The sequence below is a fragment of the Anas acuta genome, chromosome 3 (assembly GCF_963932015.1).
Source record: "Anas acuta chromosome 3, bAnaAcu1.1, whole genome shotgun sequence".
NCBI classification, from domain to species: domain Eukaryota; kingdom Metazoa; phylum Chordata; class Aves; order Anseriformes; family Anatidae; genus Anas; species Anas acuta.
The window spans coordinates 29,009,445-29,030,675 of record NC_088981.1 but is presented as its reverse complement, the minus strand read 5'-3'; the positions used below and the strand labels follow the sequence as shown (position 1 = coordinate 29,030,675).

General features: G+C 39.6%; 1 protein-coding gene across 2 annotated transcripts in view; it reads right to left on the bottom strand.

The window, feature by feature from the left end:
* KIF26B (kinesin family member 26B) overlaps positions 1-21,231 on the bottom strand; it is a 293,062-nt gene that overhangs the window by 96,145 nt on the left and 175,686 nt on the right. For both annotated transcript variants that reach the window (XM_068676375.1, XM_068676376.1), the window contains one exon: positions 10,800-10,983. In XM_068676375.1, the coding sequence (XP_068532476.1) occupies positions 10,800-10,983 (184 nt within the window). The remainder of the gene's footprint in view (positions 1-10,799; positions 10,984-21,231) is intronic.

Below are 21,231 nucleotides of genomic sequence, written 5' to 3'. Positions count from 1 at the left end.
TCAACAGTTTTTAAGTCTTCCCACATTTATGTTTCTGTAATGGAATATGTGCTGCTGTAAAGGTTACTGTACAGCTATCCTGGCATTTTAATACACACCACATTTTGACACCACATCTTTTTCTAACTAAGTGTCTCCCTTTCAGTACAAATATTATAAATTGAGCAGATCTGTGGAAAAATCAAGCAGTAATTAATATGGACAAGACCAACTGGGATCCAAAGAAATGTAATAGAGCCTCACAGATATCTAGAGAATTTAATGTAAAATGCTGCCATTTGTATGAGCATTTTCAATCACCCCAAAGGAGAAAAAAAGTCATACAATGTATAGACGGATGGACCTAAGCAAGAAGAATATTATTCTCGGTTAAAATCAAGTTACTGGGAATATCTTAAGAAAATGTTGAACTCTTACAAAAATCATCTGGTCTATAAAGTCTTGGCAAGTTATCCTCTCAGTTTTTCAGATAACTCATTCAGCAACACCATGCATTGCTTTTTGCAATATATTCCCACTGTGCTAGGTGAAGTGGGAGGTAAATATATATATATATATATATATATACACACATGCACCTATGTATGTTTGTAGATACAAATATACACACTGTGTATACTGTGTATTGCACATATACCTAACCACCCACCCCTCAGATTCACCCACTCCTTTTCTCACTTCTGAGTGCTACAGAAGTAGCTTTGATGGTCATAGACCTTAAAAATTGTATTAACTAACCTCATTCATTTGCAAAATCAATCAGGTCAATGTTTTCAAATTTCACTTTTACCTTTAGTGTATAGAAAAGACAGATTCTTTCATAATGAAAGGTGGTAATGCTGATGTATTGCATTTCATTCCTGGCATTTAATATCTCACTATCCAATTAAAGGTCTTTTAACTGCTAATCACTTCAGCAGCACTATAGATGAAAACACCTATTTAGACGTGGAAAATTAAATGGCATTTGGTTATCAAGAATTCAGATCCACTAATGCAATGTTTCAATGCCAAGCCGCACTACCTACCTTTCTAGGAAGGAGCCCTCACTGAAAGCAATTTGCTGTTCTGGTTACAGAGCAATGACCCCTTGGGGATCTGAGGGCCAGAGGCTCGTCTAATGGCTGTGTGCATTGTCATCAGCTTTACAGGTCCATCCTGGCAGAAGTAACGCTAAACATCTCCAGCCCTTCAATCAATGAACAACAATTCAGCCTTCCCTTGGTTTGCAGAAGGCCAAATGTGAAAAAGCCTTCTTGGTCATTTCTTTGAAAGTCTGATGACTTCATGCATAAATGGTGGAGCCTCTGAAGTCACTGTGCTGCCTTGGGTAGACTCGGGTGCAGTACAGTGAATCTTCAATGTTTCTTAGACTGGAAAGCAGGGGGTGCAGACTTCCATCTGGAGGAAAGTTGCAAGCATCTAGAACTTTGTGCAAGCATCTTATTGTTTCTCCTGGTAGCTGGTTTCATACTAAAGTTAAAGGTTCAGAGTAGAACACAAGAAGAGGCTGTGTTCCTACTCAGGGAGAGGTTCATTTCACCTTATCTGAGCAAGCCAAAACACAGATGTCTTATTCCAAGACAGATGTCTATGTCAGCTCCATAATCAATGTAGAAAAAAAATTAGATCTGGTAGGCAAGTCAGCCCATCCTAACAGAGGCAACATTTTTTTCTATTCATCCATAGGAGGAGTTTATATGACCAGCCTAGATCAGAAGTGTAGCAGTCACTGAAATGCCAGCCAAAGAAAGCACAATAATTGTGTCTCTGAACACTGAGGAAAAAGACAGAGAGATAATGACTTGGAGCATAGAGACACAGGTTTCTCGAAAAAGAAGCACAAAAATAGGGTCAATGTATCCAGAGAGATCTTCCCCCCAAAATGTGTTTGATCGCTAAGTAAAGAGGCAGAAAAGGGAAGAGTTGGTGAATGAAAAAAGCTACATTGAGTGGTATTCGCACTACTAAGCTACAGGTCACACTCGACTCTTCCTCAGCTGGGCTGGTTATCAATGTTGTACCACAGAAATGAGACAAAGCTCAGGGTTTTATTATAATGGAAATCAGAATAGCCTTGCAGCTGAATCATTAGTCCGTGATGTTACAGCAGCGCCAGAGAGGAGCCTCCAGCAGTGTCCCCATCCTGCCTGCGCCACTGAGCACTGCTCTTGGACACATGCTGAGAGGAGTCAAACACAAAAGAAAAAGTTGGGAGGAGAAGAGCTTTAGGAAGTTTTATGGAAAAAAAAATGTAATAGGGTCTACAATTGAGAGTTTAAAGTACAGTGCCTTCAATTTACATAAGATCTCAGAAAACTTACCATGATCCCGGTTTAAAGAAGCTATTCAGCATTTAAGTTCCTTGCTCAGCATTGTCTGAGAAACACCCTTGTAATTTTCAGTTTCTTTCATCTTGACTTTCCTGATTTATATTAACCTCTTCTTCATGGATTTAAATATGAATTTAATGGGGTGAGAGATTTAGGGGGGATAGGGCAGGGAAGAAGGGGACATTTCAAGAGGCACTACTGAAAGTCTTTGAAATGAACTGGAAAGGATTAACTAGGCCTATCATAATGCCCCAAAATATCAACAACCAGTATAATTTAAACTGAAAAGCAGAGTAAAGGAAAATACAATAGCTCAGACAAAGTTTGAAGAAATCAAAGTCTTAAAAACAATGGTTTTTTTATATTCTAGAAAAATCTCAGTAATTTTCACTCAAATTGCATAAGAATTAATATTTAAGGGATTTTAAAATGTGGCTACTCTACTGTGATACTATTTCAATAGCATAAGAGTATGTTTAAAACATACTTAATATGTCACCAATATTAAAGATTTCTAGAGCTAATGAAGGTTGACAACATTTGGAACAGCCAAATTAATTGAGCCATGTGATTATGTATGAAGGCTCCTAGTCAACTACACGTCTATAAATTATGATCATTCACACCAATAAGAGGCTTCAATTCAAGAACACAGGCAAGTAACCTTAAAGTCAATGACTGATGCACATAAAATCATATATCCATGACAATGCAGAGGGCATTGTATAAATAAAGTCACTCAGGAATGTATAAAACTTAATGGCACCAGCCTGAAGTGATTTAAGCTATTTTTCTTTTGATCCTCAATGTTTACACAAAAATTCAACAAAACAGACCAAGGTAAACAGTACAAAATTAGGACTTACAGCTCTCTCCCTGGGTGAAGTGCACTATAAAAGAATCACAGAAAGGATTGATTCTTCCAAAAAAAAAATAGGAAAAGTCTATCAAAATGAGGTGCAGCCTTTTTCATATTTTGTCTGTCTGGTTCAGTTCCATCTGGAAACATCTTCTACCCACCTCTTGTGTTCACAGGTTCACCCATAGGTACAATTTCTAAATACATATAGGAAAATGTCAATAAAGAGAGGAACACCTTTTCTTTTTTTCTCTTCAATTCTTTGAGGCAAAAAAAGAAGGAATTTTCCCGATGCCAGGAGTGACAACTCGTCAGACCACTTCCCAGGCTTTCAATGGTTTGCAGGTGGGCCAAAACAGACAGACTGCCCGTAATCTGGCTCATTAATGAGTAGGGCTGAGATCTAATCCTCCCTCCCAAAAGGACTGGCTAGATTATATGGCAGAAATGAAGCCTTGTTTTTCCGCACAGAATTTCTGTGTAGTTTAGGCAACTGGACGGGTTTTCCTGTAGCAAGCTTGGATGGTAGGTACTATTAGCTTTCCATGAAGCTGCAGCTTCTACACTTTGCAAATAGAAGGAACGGGAATTATGTCCATCCTCTAAATTGTGGAAACATGGCTGGGTAGAAATTTCTTTAAAACCCATCTTTCTTTAAACCTCACAAAATGCCAACCAAAATGCAATGACAAGCTCCTGGGATGGCACTTGCACAACAACTGGCTTTAGAGAAAAAACAAAAAATGTGTGCATAGAAAATATGACTAAGGGTAGTAAGAGATTACTGTTTATAGTAATTCTTCCAAATTCTATTAATTTTACCTTTTTCTTAAAGCAGCTTGAGGTATTAAAACTCCTCTGAGAAAAGTGCACCTAGCAGAAATCTAGCTGAGGTGCACGAAGGCTTCTGTCTGGTCCAGCTAATACATTTGGAAAGGAAAATCCCAGTTCTGCGCAACTCTGGACGGCAAAAGGCCGTCTGGATTTAATTCCAAGTGGAACTAACTATTTAATTTATACAACGATCATGTTGACAACAATGATGAACACATATGTCTCCTTTAAATGCCTCAAGGGATCATCCTTTTTTCCCCATTTCAGTAACCATGGTAACTTTGGGCAAAAACAGCTTCCACCTCAGAAATTGCTTTCTGTGATAAAGGGTTTATCGCCTAACAGTTAACTTTTTCTCCCTATACACCTGAAAGATAAAGGAGAGAGAACCTCTCCTTCGCAAAGGGAAGGGCACTTCTGCTTCTCTCTGAAAACGCTTCAAGATGGATGGCAGTGAAATGAACTACAGAACGTATCTTGCAAGCTGTGCTGCTTTTTTTGCTGACCTTCACACAGGTTTTCATAAACACCCATTTAATGTACACAATAATGTTGTCAAAAAAATCCTCACATCCACAAATCAGTCAAAATAAAACTCTCTGAGTAAAAAGGGAAGTTTTCTTTATCTTCTGGGCTTAGTCAAGATGTGCATCCATTTTGTTCCCTTCAAATCAACTTTGCAAATCACATAAATCTAAGAATGTCTCTCTACTTTCCACTGTACTGATACAAAGAGGAGACACAGCTATTGAAAACATCTTTTGGCTAAGACTATTCAAATCATGATTCATACAGGCCAATAGGCAAACTCACCATTAACAAACGTATTGCACTGTTACAGTCCGGATTAAAACATGTCGAGGCCAGTGCAGTAAGTTTTGCCTAATTAGTGAAAAGTCCAATAAACTATTTTAAGGCAGTGGATAGCTGAAAAACTAGCAGTTTGCAAAGCCAAAGCACTGGCATGTTCTGTTACCCCAAAAGACAGTTCTGAACCTACTGAGAAACCTGAACTGCCTGGGCAGTAGGGCTTGTTCACTGTTACTTTTGGCAGGGGTACACATAAACAAGAAACAGCTCAAATGGAGAAGCAGGGACAGAAAGAACAACATAGACAAGAAAAAAAACTTGAACAAACACTGATACAGTAGAAATAAGAAATGCCCTTAAACCGGGAAAGGAATGGGATAACAAAGTACCTCCTGAAAGGTCCTGGTGGTGTAAGAAGCCTCTGGTTGCTTCTCTTCATTATCATGCAAGATTTTGTATTTCTTAGTAAAGGAACTGAATTGCATAAACAATATTTGATCTGTTCCCTTCATATCACTTCCCCAATATGGAAAAACTCTGCAAAGCAATGCTTCTTTGCTAGCCACTTGGATCAAAAGACTACTAGTATGTTATGTGATCAAGTGGGATGATATAAGACCATCTTTTGATTTTAACAACACACCACTGCGTTTCTTAGGCCAAGGATCTAAGACTCTGCCCATTAAACATCAGTGGTATCCTGTCTTTGTGGACCTCCTGCCTTCAAAGGAGCAAGGAGTATCACAATTCTCCCCACACAAATGTGTTCACCTTCACTGAGGTAATCACCAGCCAGCCTTCATGGTGGGAACCCGCAGTGGGATTCGGGGAAGTTGGTACCAGCTTGCTGAGACATTTGCAGCAAGTGAGAGGAATGACACAGCTGAGTGCCTCTGAAAATCTTCTGCTGTTTTGGCAGAAGCAATGTGAGGTCAGACAAAATCTGTCTGATGCTTCTAGATAGAGTTTTAGGCAAGTCAGTGTGAGGGAAAGGTAAGCTGCAGACTAATGTAAAGTGAATAGTAAGCTTTAGGCTTATTTCAATCAAGTATTGTGCTTTAATGGAAGATTAAATTCTTACAAGCCAGGCACTATTTTTAATTGAACCTTCTGCAGTACATGGCACAGATACTTAGAAGAAAGTACTGTGACTCAGGGGCGTCTATCACACCACCAGCTCACCTGCCAGCATTTTGCAAGCATGCCTGGCATTTGGCCACAGCCACAGGCCAGCTCTCACTCATGGACCTTCCCAGCCAGGCTCCATGCTCAGTCCCTGCCAAAAGACCATCTCCCGCATCTCTCACTTGCTCACCGACTGTCAAAAAAAAAAAACATTCATCTGTGCTGCCTCCTACTCTGCCCTACACACTTAGCAAGGGTTCCTCAGAAGCATCTGCAGTGTAACCTATTACTCCCATTTCAAAGATTTTAATAATCTCATCTTCTACAACACCTACCAAAACTTGAAAAGGGCTATCTAATATTGGACTCTAGATGGGCTGACACCACTATGAAGATGAGTGATAATACCTCATTCCTACTTCTTGCTTCCCATCTGTCTCATCTTTCTCCCTACATTGAGATTGTAAGTGCTCTGGGACAGAAATGGGGTGTTTTGTTGTTTTTTTGTTTGTTTGTTTGTTTTCTGAATTTATATATTATCCATCAAAATAAGATTAGGCTTTGCAAGCAAGCAAATCCTGGTGCTACAGAAAAATAAAAAATAAACACAATATTGTGTAAGTAAAACACAAACACACAAAAAATAAACACAATTAAAGTGCATTTCGTTAGCAGGTTGAAATGACTTGCCAAAGAAAGTTCATGATGACATGCTTCTCGTTTGTTAATAGAAATCATCCCGATACAAACATTGCTATTTTATTTTCATATTAACCAGTACCAACAAACAACAACTCACGCACACACACAAAAATAATATGTAAGTAAAGGTAAATTAATCTCTGTCCAAACATAACAAATACTTCTCACTGGCAGAGTTCTGTAAGACTACACACAGAAAAATAATAAATTAAAGAAAGCCCAGAGACCACATCCATTCATCCTAAACCCTGTGCCACCTGAAAACAACCTATTTGTTAAGGCTGGCAGCAAATTTTTCATTTAAACTGTTTTTCATGGGAAATGTGAGATTCAGCAAAACATCATCTTTCACAGAAAGAACATTTCAAGTTTTCTTAAAAAAAAATCTGTTTTAGTTTCCTTTTTGTTTGACATAACACAGAGGGTGGAGAGAAGGAGGGAAGCAGATTGGGGAGCAAATCCATGGAAATCTTAGTCATGGAATAATTTGTTATTCCTGCATGGGAAGCCTTTTTTTTTTTTTTTTTTTTTCCCTACTTCTCGGCCCGTTGTCAGAAAGAACAGACTTAAGGAGTATGTTCTGGAAAATGATGGGTCTTGGGGAAGCCGCAAGTACAGTCATCCAGGATAGTGGCACTCTTTGTCTGTGTTTAAGTCCAGCGAAAGCAATCTGCCACTCTCCTTTGGACAGTAGCTCAGAACACAATGACTCAAAGACAGCACAGAGAGAACAAAAAGTGATGCTCAAGCTATGTCAGTTTACAGAGCTAGAGTGTTGTTCAGCCCAAAAGAAAACTGCTATCAAGAAACAACTGCGGAAATAACAGACTACCTTCCCCGGGGATCAGCTCCCTCTGCTAGCAAAGGCAAACCCAAAGCACACGTGTATGTCACAACCCATACAAGCACCACTGCTAATTTATTTTCAATATAGTCGCAACCCTTTTACTTTACTTTAGGGAGAGATAATTGGAAATGAGACCAACAAAGGATCTGACCCCTTACTACTTCACCTTGACACTGCTGTTTTTCTGTGTGGTCAACGGTGTGTCTAACATTGAAATAAAATGCTGCTTTCTGTTATTTCACCCGCCTCCTCCTACAAAGCTGAAAGTTAGCAATCAAATAATATTTATTCCAAATTCCAGGCTAGTACAGCTTGCTTTGTAAGTGCTTTTGTGGGAAACACACAATCTGGAAATAAACTCTAGAAATCACTTCTCTTTGTTTGTTTAGACTATTCAGTTGTACCCATATCCACACTAACTGAGCTGACTAGTTAACTTTTAAATATCTCGTTGATAGCAAAATCCTCCCAGTTTAATTCAATAAATTATATGCCTGCACAAGACTGTTGATCTATTCCTCAGAAATTTTGGAATTTGAAATGAAGTATTCCCATCAATTTTGTAACGAGAAGTAGAATCTTTGAAAATTCTACTAACAGATGTGAAAAAAATGTCTGCTCTTTGGTGCCCAGCCCATTTCATAAAACTGCAAAATGAAATTTAACCTCAAAGTCTATGCTTTGAAGCTCCTGACTTCCCATCCTGCAGCTTCTTGGATATGTATCTACCCTGGGAAATAGCTCTCAAGCTGATGCCAAGCCAGTAACACAGAGCTTCTGTGCTGGGGCTCCTAGCCCTACAGCCAAGAGCCTGCCTGCTGGGAAGCCAGCCCCAGGTTGCCTGTACGATGCCATACCCAGGCATCTTGGAAACCAAATACCTTGGCAAGGGCCTGCCTTCCATTTCTGCTGAGCCAGGATTTCCAGTAACAAACTGCCCTGCCAGAAAATTCCCAGCCCATTCAAGCCCAAAATGAACCAGAGTTTTATCGCACTGGGATTGTTCATAACATGGTATTTAAATAGAAACCAGAAAAAAACTAAGTGACTGAAAATAAAGTTTGGCTTCCCTGAACCCAATTCCTCCCCATGGGTCCACAATTTATGGATTTATAAACTTACAGAAAAAATATGTGAAAGGAAATGCTGAGAAAATTAACAGTTTTTTCCTTTTCATATCAGAACATGTGCCCACCAAACTAAACATATATATAAAAAATAAATAAATAAAAAGCAAACAAGCCAAAAATTCCAGTACTTCATCAGAAGTTTTCCCATTCTGACAGATAAATGACATTGCTATACTGCTGTTGCCCACTTACTATGCCTCACACCCATCTCTCACCTATTGAAATGTAAATTATGCTATAGAGGTAAACCCTGGGAAACTCCGATGGGAAACTCTGATGAAACCATATGAGCTTTCAGTCATAATTATAGGGTGATTCCTAGAAGAAATCAAAGAGGTGAAAAATGGAACTGAATTCCAGAAACTGCAGGATAGATGTATTTTTGCTAATGAGAATGTCGTGGAAAAAAGGAACTTTCTCTATTTTGACTATATGAATTAATCCAATTTGGCCTGCTACCTTGGAGAAGCGTGTGTTAAAACATTTTTGAGCCTCTTAGCTATATCTCACATACTCCAATAGCTTCATTTGCTGGACTGCAACATTTCAGTTTTACTTATAAAGCCCGGAGCCTGTTCTGGTACATGGTGTTGATGGAGAAGTAAACTGTATCTCTGTTTGGGCATACTGCAAAACTGGTCCCCAAGACCTGTTCATTAGAAACCCAAGATCAGATGAGAAAGAAGCGTTCAGGTCAAGCTTACAGTGTTTTCACGGAGCTCCATCAGTGCATGCATGTAGACCCTTTACTTGGGAATGGTTAAAACCAACAGTCAGGGTAAGTGTCCACATAGTTCAACAACGGGAAATTAGCCCCCTGTTTTCACAACCACATCCTCCATGATTCCTCAGCATAAATTTTATTTGTATTGAGATATAACCTGTCTCAAGCACAGCAATGCAGGAATCCTGAGAAGAGAGCTTCTATTGTAAATATTTTCCATAGCAGGTTCTTACACCAAATATAACACGTTCAAGCTTATTCCCCCTCCCACTGAAGCCAGAGTAGGCATCACTACTGCCTTCTATCCAATTATGACAGATTTGTACATTTCTTCCCATTTACCAAGCCAGAGGAAAGGAAGGGAGCCTTATCTGGAGGGAATCCTACAGGCCCTTTTCAAATGGGCATAAACCAGCCACAAAAGTAACACCACTGTTCTATGAAAAAAATGGAACTGTACAGTTTCCCAAAGTGAATATCCAAAACCAGCAACAGAAATACTGAAGCACATCATATGCTCAGTACTCCAAGATTATGCATTAGTTTCTCTTCTAAATAAAAAGATTTGCAACAAACTCATTGTCTCTGCTTCGTATCCAATGAATATGGAAAAGCCGCACACACAGATGCTTGCATAAGAAACTACCTTGATTAAAGCAAACTGCTGTCCTCAGCAACCGCGTGTGTGTATTCCCAGATGTAATGTGCCAGGCTCTCCATTTCTAACAGGGAAAAAGGGCTACTCAGACAAATAATACAGCAACAACAAACTATATAGCCACCTTCTCCATTGCTTCCACCATTTTCCATCATGAGTATGCACCTACACAGCATTTTAAGGGGTGTGATTGCGGAAAATGGAAGGAAGTAACATGACAGAAGGAAAACAGAGTAATTCATCATTATCAGCATATGCTTTGTTCAGGTATGCCGATCAGGTATGTCCAGCCTTGTCCTGACCATACTGGAAGAAAGCCAGGATACATGAGCCAGAAGCAAATTACAGTGCGTCCAGCCAAGATACCAGCCTGGACAACAAAGGGATCAGGAACCCAGAATATGCCACAGCAAGCACCCGCTACACAGTTGAAACACAGCTACAGAGACCAGCCTGCTCCAGAAACCCTGGCAGAATGGACAGTGCCACCCCTGGGTAGCACCGTGACCCCAGTACCAGTGCATTTTGCCTGAGAGCTTGGAATGTATTATTGCTGCACAGTGAGGGCTGCCTGTGCTCAGATCAACTTCAACCTTATTAAAAATTTGCATGCACTACGTAGTCTGTGTTGTCAGGCCTTTGTGCATATGCAGGGACCAACTGCAGTAAAGCCAAACAAGAAACAATGTGCTTTACCAATTCTCTTGATGCTTTGCACAAGGAAAAAAATATCCTCCCACAGAAAATAAGTGTTTCAGCGATAAAGGTAAGGCCTACCTTGCCCACACCGGGGGTGTCTTTCACTTTGCTGACTGCCCTTAACAAACATGGTGGTGCAGGGGGTGGGGAGGTCTGAAGGATACTGCTGAAACTGGTAGAGAAGAGCGGAGATTCAGGAGCAGACGATGCAGAAGGCCTGTGCTTCTTCTTTTTAGAAGACAGGTTCAATTTCTGAGCAGCTCTGTGGGAAAAAATGACAAGAGTAAGCTAAAACAATCCCGAACTCATCAAGACAAGCAGTCAAGAATAAATAAAAGTAATTATCAGGTTAGGATTTATATAGGATCTCAATTTTGACCTCACCAATCACAACAGATCTACAATTCTGGTACTTTACTCATTAAGTAGGGTCAGAATCAGGTCTCTGTCACTGTCTCACCCGTTGAAACAATTCAACCCGCAAAAAAGCTCCAGAACCTCCAACTAAATCAATGTGCCAATTTCTGTTACAAAAATAAGTTCAGTCACCAAATGGTTGACACAGAATTACCTGTCACTCATAAGCCTCTGATTAGAAAATGAATACGTGTGCAATGTTTGGATGTAAGCAGCCACTGTTACATCAATCAGTATTAAACGCTCAGGTTAATTTGCTGAGGTATAAGAAGCCTTGCACTAGCTGTTCTAAATTTCTATCAATTCTTAAAACACAAGACAGTCTAAAAGTTTAAGAAGTGATGACCAATGAAAATATTGCTGCTTGCAATGAGACAATCATAGCATCTATAGCTGCATTAACCACTAAGCAGGGAAAACAACAAAGATGGTTTTTAGGATGCAGTATTCTTAGCTAAGAATGCTGAAGTTTGTATAGGCTTTCATTAAAAAGCTAAGCTTTTCTGGAACAGAAACATTTCAATACCTTGCTTTGCAAAATGTTTTGAGAGGCAATTCAACACTCAGCCTTTGTTGCAGCTGACACACGTGCATTCTACAATGCTCAGTGATAAAGCTGATATTCATCATGTTGTCCTAGAGCTTCCCTTTTGTAAAATGGACACTTCAAGCAGCGCAGGTCAACTGAAGCACCATCCCAAAGGATGAAGCTCAACAATTCATGAAGCTACAGTCCTGCTGTTTGCTTTGGCAAAGAACTGTGGCTATGTTGACAGTAGATCTCCTTACCTTGCTGAAGTGTGACAGTCAAGACCAGTCAAACACTCTAGTTTTAAGAAACTTTAGCTCTACTACACTGGTATTAGTATACATTACCCAAATCTAAACTTCCAAAAGTGATTTAATTATTTATCCCAAAGCATTAAGGAAAAAAAACCTGAGTGTGTATACATAAATATATACACACTTATTTCAGTATGCAAGTACCTTGTGTTTGTATCAGATGTCTCAAACACACGAACAAATTACTGCTGGGCATGAAGTTGCCATATGTCAGCTGATCACGTGTGCACTGTGTGCAACCCCAGTGTATTCTTTTAGCCTATGGCAAATGCAAAGCAGTTCTCGATAAATTAGTTTTTAATAAAAGAGAAGCACTACGAGATTTTAATTGACCTGACACAATTACAACTCAGAAATTTCTTCGCTACCTCTTTGCCCTTGACCTGCCCCTTCCTTCTGGCTTAGAGACTGCAGTGCATAACCTGGCCCTCTCTTTAAAGATTATCTGCTTTTTCTCAGAAAACATAATCAGAATGAGTTGGTCAAAACCAAAGCGAAAAGCACCATTTTTTTCCTCTTCCTAGCGACATATCAATGACTGGATAGGGTTTGTTGATTTCAGCTTCCACGTTGTCCATTACTAATGCTTTTATAAAGTTGTCCATGCTGAATCGAGATTTCCCATGTGTCTTAGCTTCATAGAACATTATTCTAAGCCAAATCTTTTAGTACATGCAACAGCTGAACATACAAATGTTGAGTGCACGCAATGAAAAATTTACTACGGTCTTTACATGGTCAAGCTCAGTAGTCCAGGCTTAAATAAAGGCAGTGGTTCCCCCCTCTCTGGTCACACATCTGGTCTCACTGACTCACCTTGGGGGAATTTGCATTGCCTAAAAAGCATTTTCTAAGTCGACTAAGCCATTCTCTCTCCGTTGTCACTAACAACATTATGCTGTTCTTTTTACGAAGCTGATGGTGTAATACAAACCACTTCTTGAACAGACCAAGCTGGTGGCTGGCATTTTTCTTAAAGAAAAAGCACTGTTGGAGGCAACTGGCCTTTTCAAAGCTTTGGAACTATATTCTAGTTTGACAGTTATAACCTTTGAGATTGCATTCAAATGGAAGAACCTGCATTATTACTTTATATTTTTGGCCTGCAACTGGTAAAATGTATGAAAAAGCAATGAACTATATCTCACAACTTCATGGGGTTTTCTGTTTTTCCCCAAGGAGAGAAAATCAATGGATGGAGGGCTAGAAAATCATTTACGAGCCCTATCAGACTTTACTGAATTTTGAAAGGGATCAAAAATGCAATAAGCCTCAGGTAATTCCCAGAGCATTTAACTGGGAAAGGAAGGATATTTCAACCAGATGTAGACTGCAAAATGGCACAAACCTGTACAACGTGGCTTTCTCGTGAGCACATTTGCATGAATAAAATCACTCAGCTTGGGTGGCTAGCATTGCTCTGAGCACAGCCAGTCATGCAAATTGCAGCTGAGTTTGGCCATGTGATCTATCATAGGATAGAAATTATCACATTTTACTTTTCCAGGCAAGTCAGAGGCCTGGCCCTCCCACACAGACTCCCTGGGCCACCAAGACCTCTCTGGCAAAGCACCAGGTGGGACCTTGGGAGACCCAATACTGCTGCAGCTCACTGCCTGCCCAGCCCAGCCCTTTGGTTCTGCTCTTTGTACAGGAGCCAGCTAATTTGCTTTCATTTAATAGCTATTATAATAGGGCTGATTCCCACTTGAGACTATGTGTACCACTGCAGTACCGGCAACGCTAATGATGGGAGCCTGGTTTTATGCATTGACAGTAAGTTGGTGATGCTCCAGGTTACGTTACATCCCGTTTCAGCCAAGTGATACCAGCTACAGATACCAGCAGGGTGCACAGTGGGCTCCAGCATGATGCAGACCACTTCACCACCCCGTGGGGTACAGCTGTGGCAGGGATATTGCCCACAGAAGCACACAAGAAACTGGATCCAAATTAAACGTCTTAAGTGGGTAACTTAACCTGTATTTGGCCACTGTGTGGCCACACTCGTTCACCACAAACGTGTCTTTAATGTGATTTAACTGAATTATCTTCCAAAGGAAGACCGATTTAAAGCTGTTTAGCTAATAATACACTTTGGATTCACACCTTCAGTTAATTTGGATTATTTTTCCTGAAAGTCCCTATGTAAACAAGCAGCTGTAGACTTTTTGAAAGCTTAAGAGATTTGTGGCAGAGAAAATAATCACAAGATCAAGATTTGAGATTGCAGAAGGGGTGTTAGAAAGCTGATTAAAGTTGATTATAAATAAAACTAATGAATTGCTGGCAGGAATGGGGAAGTACCTCAAAAGCCCAGCTGGTCCATAAAAGAGGCTGAGTTTACTTCTTGAAATGACATTCCTTGCTTTTTGTCTAGAGAAATACAAGTTTAACAGAGGATATCTTTGGGCAGTCAGAAGGCTTTTTACCTCCTGCCTATGCAGAAATGGGTACATTTTTTCCCTTAAAACTCCATAGGCAGGTTGGGATTGTCAGACACATTCACTGCACAGGAAACTCCCGTATGGTGGAAGCCAGTTCCTGATTGATACGAATTTTCTGAAAGCTGAAGGCCCTCTATGGGATTTATTGAAGAAATGGAAGTAAGCCAACTGAGAGGTAATTCTGAGAAGTTGGTGGCAAAGTGTATTCTTTGGAAATTTGTCTAGAGAGACGAATGAACAGAAATAGATTAAATAATCCAATTTTAATACAGAAGAAAGATGCTGCTATGGGTAACCCAAACATCTCTGCTAAGCTATTTGTATTACTCGTAAGCAATACATGAATGAACAATGAAGCTGATAAAACACTTCAGACAAAATAAAAGCCATTATGGAAAACTGTAAATAGCTTCTTTAGAGAGATAACTGAGTAACAGTTGCAGTACAACGTTTACAAGGAAACGGTGGAAGGAACAGTTCGAACATTCATGAGATCTAAATTAACTTTGTCTGTTTACAAAAAGCAGTTTCAGAAACTGAGGATGACACCCATACATGCACTTTTTGCTATGTAATATTCAGGGGAGAAAAGGAAAACAAACACTTTGGTTTTCACTTTGTTTGAAAATAAAGCCTCCCTGCGATACAAAATGCTCATGTCTTCAGCTTGAACCGAGTCGTGCAGAAGCTCATTTGGCATAAATACATGTAAGATTATGAACTTCAGGGGGGATTGGCTGTTGCAGCTCATGGCATATTTGCTTCCTCTCTTTTAAGTAAGAAAACAGGCACTGCTAATAAAATTCAAGGGGAACCTATTTAGGTTCATAAAAGATACATTTTTTTCAACTACATATCATCCCAGCCAAGAGGTCAGCATGGCCAACAGGTTCATGAAATTCAGAAAGAGAGTAGACGCCTCTGTGGATAATTAAAATATAAATCACATTTGTGTCAGCAAAGATCATCATTGATGAGCAGCACTGACTCTCATGCTTCAGTACCTGACACACCCCTTCAGCACTGATGTGAAATTTCCTTTGGGGCATATATCTGTATAATTATTCATTAGTGGAGTTTTATATTACACTATATTGTATCTAGTACTTATCGCCCTTGGAAACAGAATTCCAGATCATAGGGTCCAGTGAGCTGGTATATCAGTTTCTGTGCGGAAAAAAAAAAATTGAAAATAAGCTCACTTTCATGTTGAATTTTCCACACAGTAAATGCCTCTCAAGCTGGGGAAGGCTAAATAGTCAGGTACTAGCTAATTCTAATTTGCAATTTTCATTAAAACTAAAAATCTATTTCTCTTTTTTATTTGGAAGCATATATTTCATTTTGTAAAAAAAAATAATCATAATAATAAAATTCCAGGGAGCACGGTATGAACTTCATATGTGCAAAGGACATCTTACCAAAAGATGGGCTTGTTTTATAAATCTACAGGAAATCAATGGTCCTCTCTAATAATCAAAACGCTACCTTTACCTATCCAAAACTGCCTTGCCTGCTGTCTCTTAGTGCTGGGTTGGAAAACAGACAGAAGTTTAGTTTGGAAATCAGTCTTCTGAAAAAAGTCCCTAAGCGTATTTGTGCAGCTATATCACTAGTGGTAACACACATCTACGTTTGTGACTAACAGTGTTGGTTACCCAGTGTGAAACACTCATATATGGCAATTCCTGTGGGCTCAGATTGTGCACCTACAAGTGAAAATTAACATTCCTCAGCCTCACCCCCAACACTTAAGGCCTGCTGATGATTTTTTTTTTTTTTAAACCAGGACATAATTCTTTCTTTAGAAAAAGAAGAAGTCCTTGACTGTCACCTACTAAGCAAAATATAATCTGCATAGTATCCTAGCTAAATGATGGAATGTCAAACAAGAATATACTGGAAACCTGGCATTATTTTTTATTATTTCCAACTGTCATGTTCGCAAATATGGGTTCATGGTATGTTTTCCATTTTGGGTAAACATGCTTATGTAAAATGAGTCATCATATCATATAGGCCCTCACCTATCTGTATGGTAAGAACCACTGGGATACAGAAAAATTACATTCATTTTTGTTGTTGTTGTTGTTTTGTTTTGTTTTCTTATGAAAAAGGCCAGTCTTGATTTTTGGCTACACAGGGTCACTCTACAGCTGCTTCTTCTCCAAGATTTTTAGATACTGAATTTTATCAGTTACATTCTGCCTACACAAGCTGGACACTGGGCACTAAATCAGATGTACACATTTTCTAACGATAGAGACGCAACCTACCTGAAAGTGATTCTCTCAATCATCTGCAGAGGTCATAAAGGCTCACTGAGATGACAATACAGCTAAGACCTAGGTACCACCACCAAAAGGGAAGGTCCCTTACATGCCAGTGTTCTGTCTGTGTAACTCTTTCCCCTCCCCTGCTCCTTTCTTCAATTTATTTTGGCTTGGTTGCTACTGCTTTAACCTTCTGAACTGCATCACACTAAAGGGTGCTCTAAATCATACTTACTTGAAATGGCTAATATGCACAAATTAATATGGCAAGCACTTACTCAACCCTAAAATCTGAGATGTATGGTACTAAATGTGGTTTTATGCAAAATCTCATCTTTCCAATTGGAGGGCAATAATCTAGCCAGGACACATAGCTTCCTTTCTACCAGACATTTCTTCACATCTTTTAAAGGAAAGAGAAGAGAGGAGCTTTACTGAGTGTTTTACCAACACGTGAACCATGTTCTGGTACAAGGGGCCAGGCTGCCTCTTCACTATCTGCTGCAAATGGAAGACACCACCTGAGAAGCTTGCTCCCTGAGCAAAGCAAGAATGATCTCCAAAGGCCTTTTCTCATACCTCTACATGGAACAATTTTTCTTATCCAGACTGAAAGTAAAAAGACAGGGCTATAAATCTTGCACTCAGCTTCACAGCCCACACTCCCTGCCCTCCAACAGGACTTGTGAGCTAAGAATGAGAATCAGGGCAACTCACTCAGCTTTAATTCTCTGGGTGGCCAAATGCAGGGCTGTGGCATTGCAGCTTAGTAAGAGATGTAAAGAATGAAATAAGAATCCTCAGAGGAACATTTTCTGCATTTGTACTTCCAGGAAGATCCTTAGTATTTGTGTTTAATTATTTTACAATGCCTTTAAAATCTGGAGATAATTTGCGCTTTCTGCTTATGCTGTAGAAGGTATAATAAACATCTCTCTAATGCCCAGTAAACACTTGCCCCTTATTGTTCTCTTTATTTGTATGCATGCCTTCAATTTCATAGCAACAATAAAGCTATCCCAGGCTGCAATCTTTTACTTCTTGGGTGGTTAATTCAGATGTTTTGGCCACAATGCCTTAGTGACTGCTCTCCCCTGGAACTGTATTATAAATGTCCAGAAATTCATTATTTTTAAATTATTATTTAATTCTAGCACACAGTCAAAATAGGGCTTCGATCTTTATTCAGGACATGCCTTATAAAACCTGAGGCTTGTTGTACACAGGTAATCTCAGCGAAATTAACTGCTCAGACCGCCTCTTATATCAAGTTCAAATTCGTGTAAATCAAAGCTGCTCTTAAGTTGCTCCAAGATGAAGAAGATCAATATGCTTGAAGATCAATAGCTTAATGGGAAGCTCAAAGTCATACACAAATGCATATTGAAGGACAGAGGACTTATATTCTACACTGCTGTTATTTGGGTGAAACTCAGTTTTAGACAAGGCTATGATGAGGTATGAAACAAACTGCTTCTCACGCCATTGCTGTTTGATCCACATGATTCCCTTCACCAGATAATATTGTACCCCAGCACAGAGCTTTTCACATACCCTGATAAGCCTGGACTCGGTGACAAGACTTCCTTCTGTCTTTGGCAACAAAATCATTAACTAGCTCTCATGCATGGGTATAATATTGGCCAAAAAAAAAGTAATAAATGAAATCTGAAATTTCTACAAGAGATGATGCCCTTGTCCATAAATAGTACCCATCAAGAAAACTACATGTTGACTCTATAGCTTGATGCATTTAGCCAGACAAAACCATTTCTGCTTTCTTCCCTTTCTTTTCATTTATTTTTCTCCTTTCTCTTCTGTTCTTTTTATTATTTCCAAATTTCAGGCATTACTGATCCTTTTTTACAAACTGTAAAAATGACCAGAGCCACCTTTCCTGCTGTGTTATTAACTTCAGACACACAAGCAACCTGCATTTTTAGGGCAAGGAGGGATTCTGGTGACCAGCAGAAGGACCCCATTCTAAGAAAATCTTCAGCACTGAAATACAGAAGACAAATCACAAGTCACTAATTTATTTATTTTTTTAAGACTGGGTAGAGGTTGCTTTTATAATTAATCTGACTTATTTTTGTCTCTAAAAAATGCTTTTATAAGAAATGGTAGTCAGAGAGATGACGGTACTCACAGCATCATCCTGTTCCTGGAAAGCTCTGAGGATGAGTTGGATACGTGTCACTGCATGCTTAATGCATGAAGCAAGCTGAACCATTACACTTAGATAAAATAAAATCAGATGTTTAGCACTAGTTTAATACAGGAAGAAAAACAGCTACATGTACTATAACTCGAATTCAAATGTAAGCACTTACCAATTACTGCTATGGTTACTTGGCAATGCATCCTCAAATCACAAAGGAAAACTGCACAGGCACGAGCCTGACAGCCACAGACCAGAGCAGCTTTAATTTCCACCGCGCCCTGCTGAGGGTGAGGGCACTAGTACCTTTCAAGGAAAGGCCCAAAACAAGCTCTGTCCAGCTCAGGCTTTGGGTGTTAAGAGGTATTGCCTGCATATACTTAAGATTTAGATTGTAAAACGCCAGCGTTGCCACCAAGTAATAGGAAAGGAGACGTGCGCTGTTTTATATTTGCACTGTTATTGCGTAAAACAAGAAACACACACAGATCTGTCAGTCTTCAACTGTTAGCTGGAAAATATTAGGGGCGCAGATGTACAGTTACACTGCTTTCTCCTGAAGTACCAGCGGGGATGGCTGGCAAGCAGATTTTCCCAGTGCCTGAATTCACCTACCCAACCTCCAGCCCTGGGACAGGACTGACGGTCAGGCCGCCCGTAGCTGACTCTCCTCATGATCAAGTAGTCACAGTGACAACAACTCAAAGATGTGGCCAACAGAAGCTCTGAAATGAGAGGCCATTTAATAACAGTCCTTAAAATCGCATAAAGCAATTCTTTTAATTGTAAATTTTATGAGGCTTATAAGATTGAGGTTATTTTATTACCTTCAGTGCTAAAGCATGACCACACACTGTGCGGAAAACTATTTTGCTTCATCTCTGGCCCATCCAGCAAAAGCCTCTCATAACACCGGGAGGAAAAGCAGCCAGCACACAGATTCACAGCCCATTGTGTCATTGTTTAACTTTCTGGTTGGCAGAACAATTAAAGAGATGCATAAAAAGGCCAAAAGGTGGGTAAGCTTTATAGTTTTCTTTGCCTCATCACTATTTCAGAGGCCAATACATTTAAACTAACATCAGCATACAAATGGGAAAATACTCTGACAACGCAGATGCACTGAAATTCAATGCACTTAAACTCAGCTCTGACAGGCAATCTCCTCTCATAGTCAAAAACACCTCCTGTGGGAGTACCCAAAAGCCTTGCCTGGTACCTAGGTCACCACCGTGAGACAGGGATAATTCTCTGAGACAGTTTTGTGTTGTTTTGTTTTGCTTTCCCCAGTGGTGGCCTAAAACAGGCACCACTGTGGAAGACCATTTAAACACATACCCATATTTCAATTAGTGATATTTTTTCTACCTCTAACATGCAGCCAAGGCTCGCATTTGTCCTCAGCATTCTCTCGGTCCTTCCAAATTCACTTTTCTTCTGTTGAGCACAGAGAAACATACTGGAAAGACACACACAGCACAGGAATAATAAGGCACAAGGATTCAAGGCGATAAGAGCTTAAAGCACAGCATGGCTTTTAAAACGCGTGATTTATTCCTAACATTATGTTTAAAAGAAGCTCTGGTTTATTAAATAAGCCAACTACACCTTCCTGAAATAAATTAGCTCTTCAACTACTGGAGCCTGTCACCACCACTATCCATAAAATGTCAAGGTCCCAGACTGAGGTCATCTTCTTAATGGCCTACACACTTGCTGCAGTCAGTCCAGCTCCAACAGCTTATAAAAAGACAAGACAAAGAAAGAAATATTATGATCCAGCCTTTACAGAGATATGCCAAAACACAAAGAAATTAATAGGCTGTGGCAAATAGTAATTTAATTTAGGTCTTTTCAGCAGAATCATGCCAATGGTTACTTTGTGGGTGCCTAAGAGCATCCCTCCAATACACACAAGAGCACAAAAATGACAGATCCAGGGTCTTCAAAGCGGTGCAGGACAGGAGAGAGGTAACAGGCATATGCTGAAACATGAGAGGTTCAGATGAGTTACAAGGACAAGCTTTTACACCCTGTAGACAGACAAGCCAGATTGACAAGTCTGTCCTATGCAGGGTTTCAGGACCCAAAAGTCCTGGGCAACCTGTCTGACCTCAGAGCTGAGCCTGCTTTGAGCAGGGGGCTCAACAAGAAACGTCCTGAGGTTCCTTCCAGCCTCTGTGATCCAAATATATGTTACTGCAGTTCTGAGAGCAGAATAATAAAAATATGACACTTTTTTTTAGTCTTTCAAAATATCTTTTCTCTGAAAATTTTCTACAAAATCACTTAGCATCAATCTCAGCAATTTATTCAATCCAAAATGAAAGGTTTCAGTTTTAGAATTTAATTTAAATATAACTGAAGCA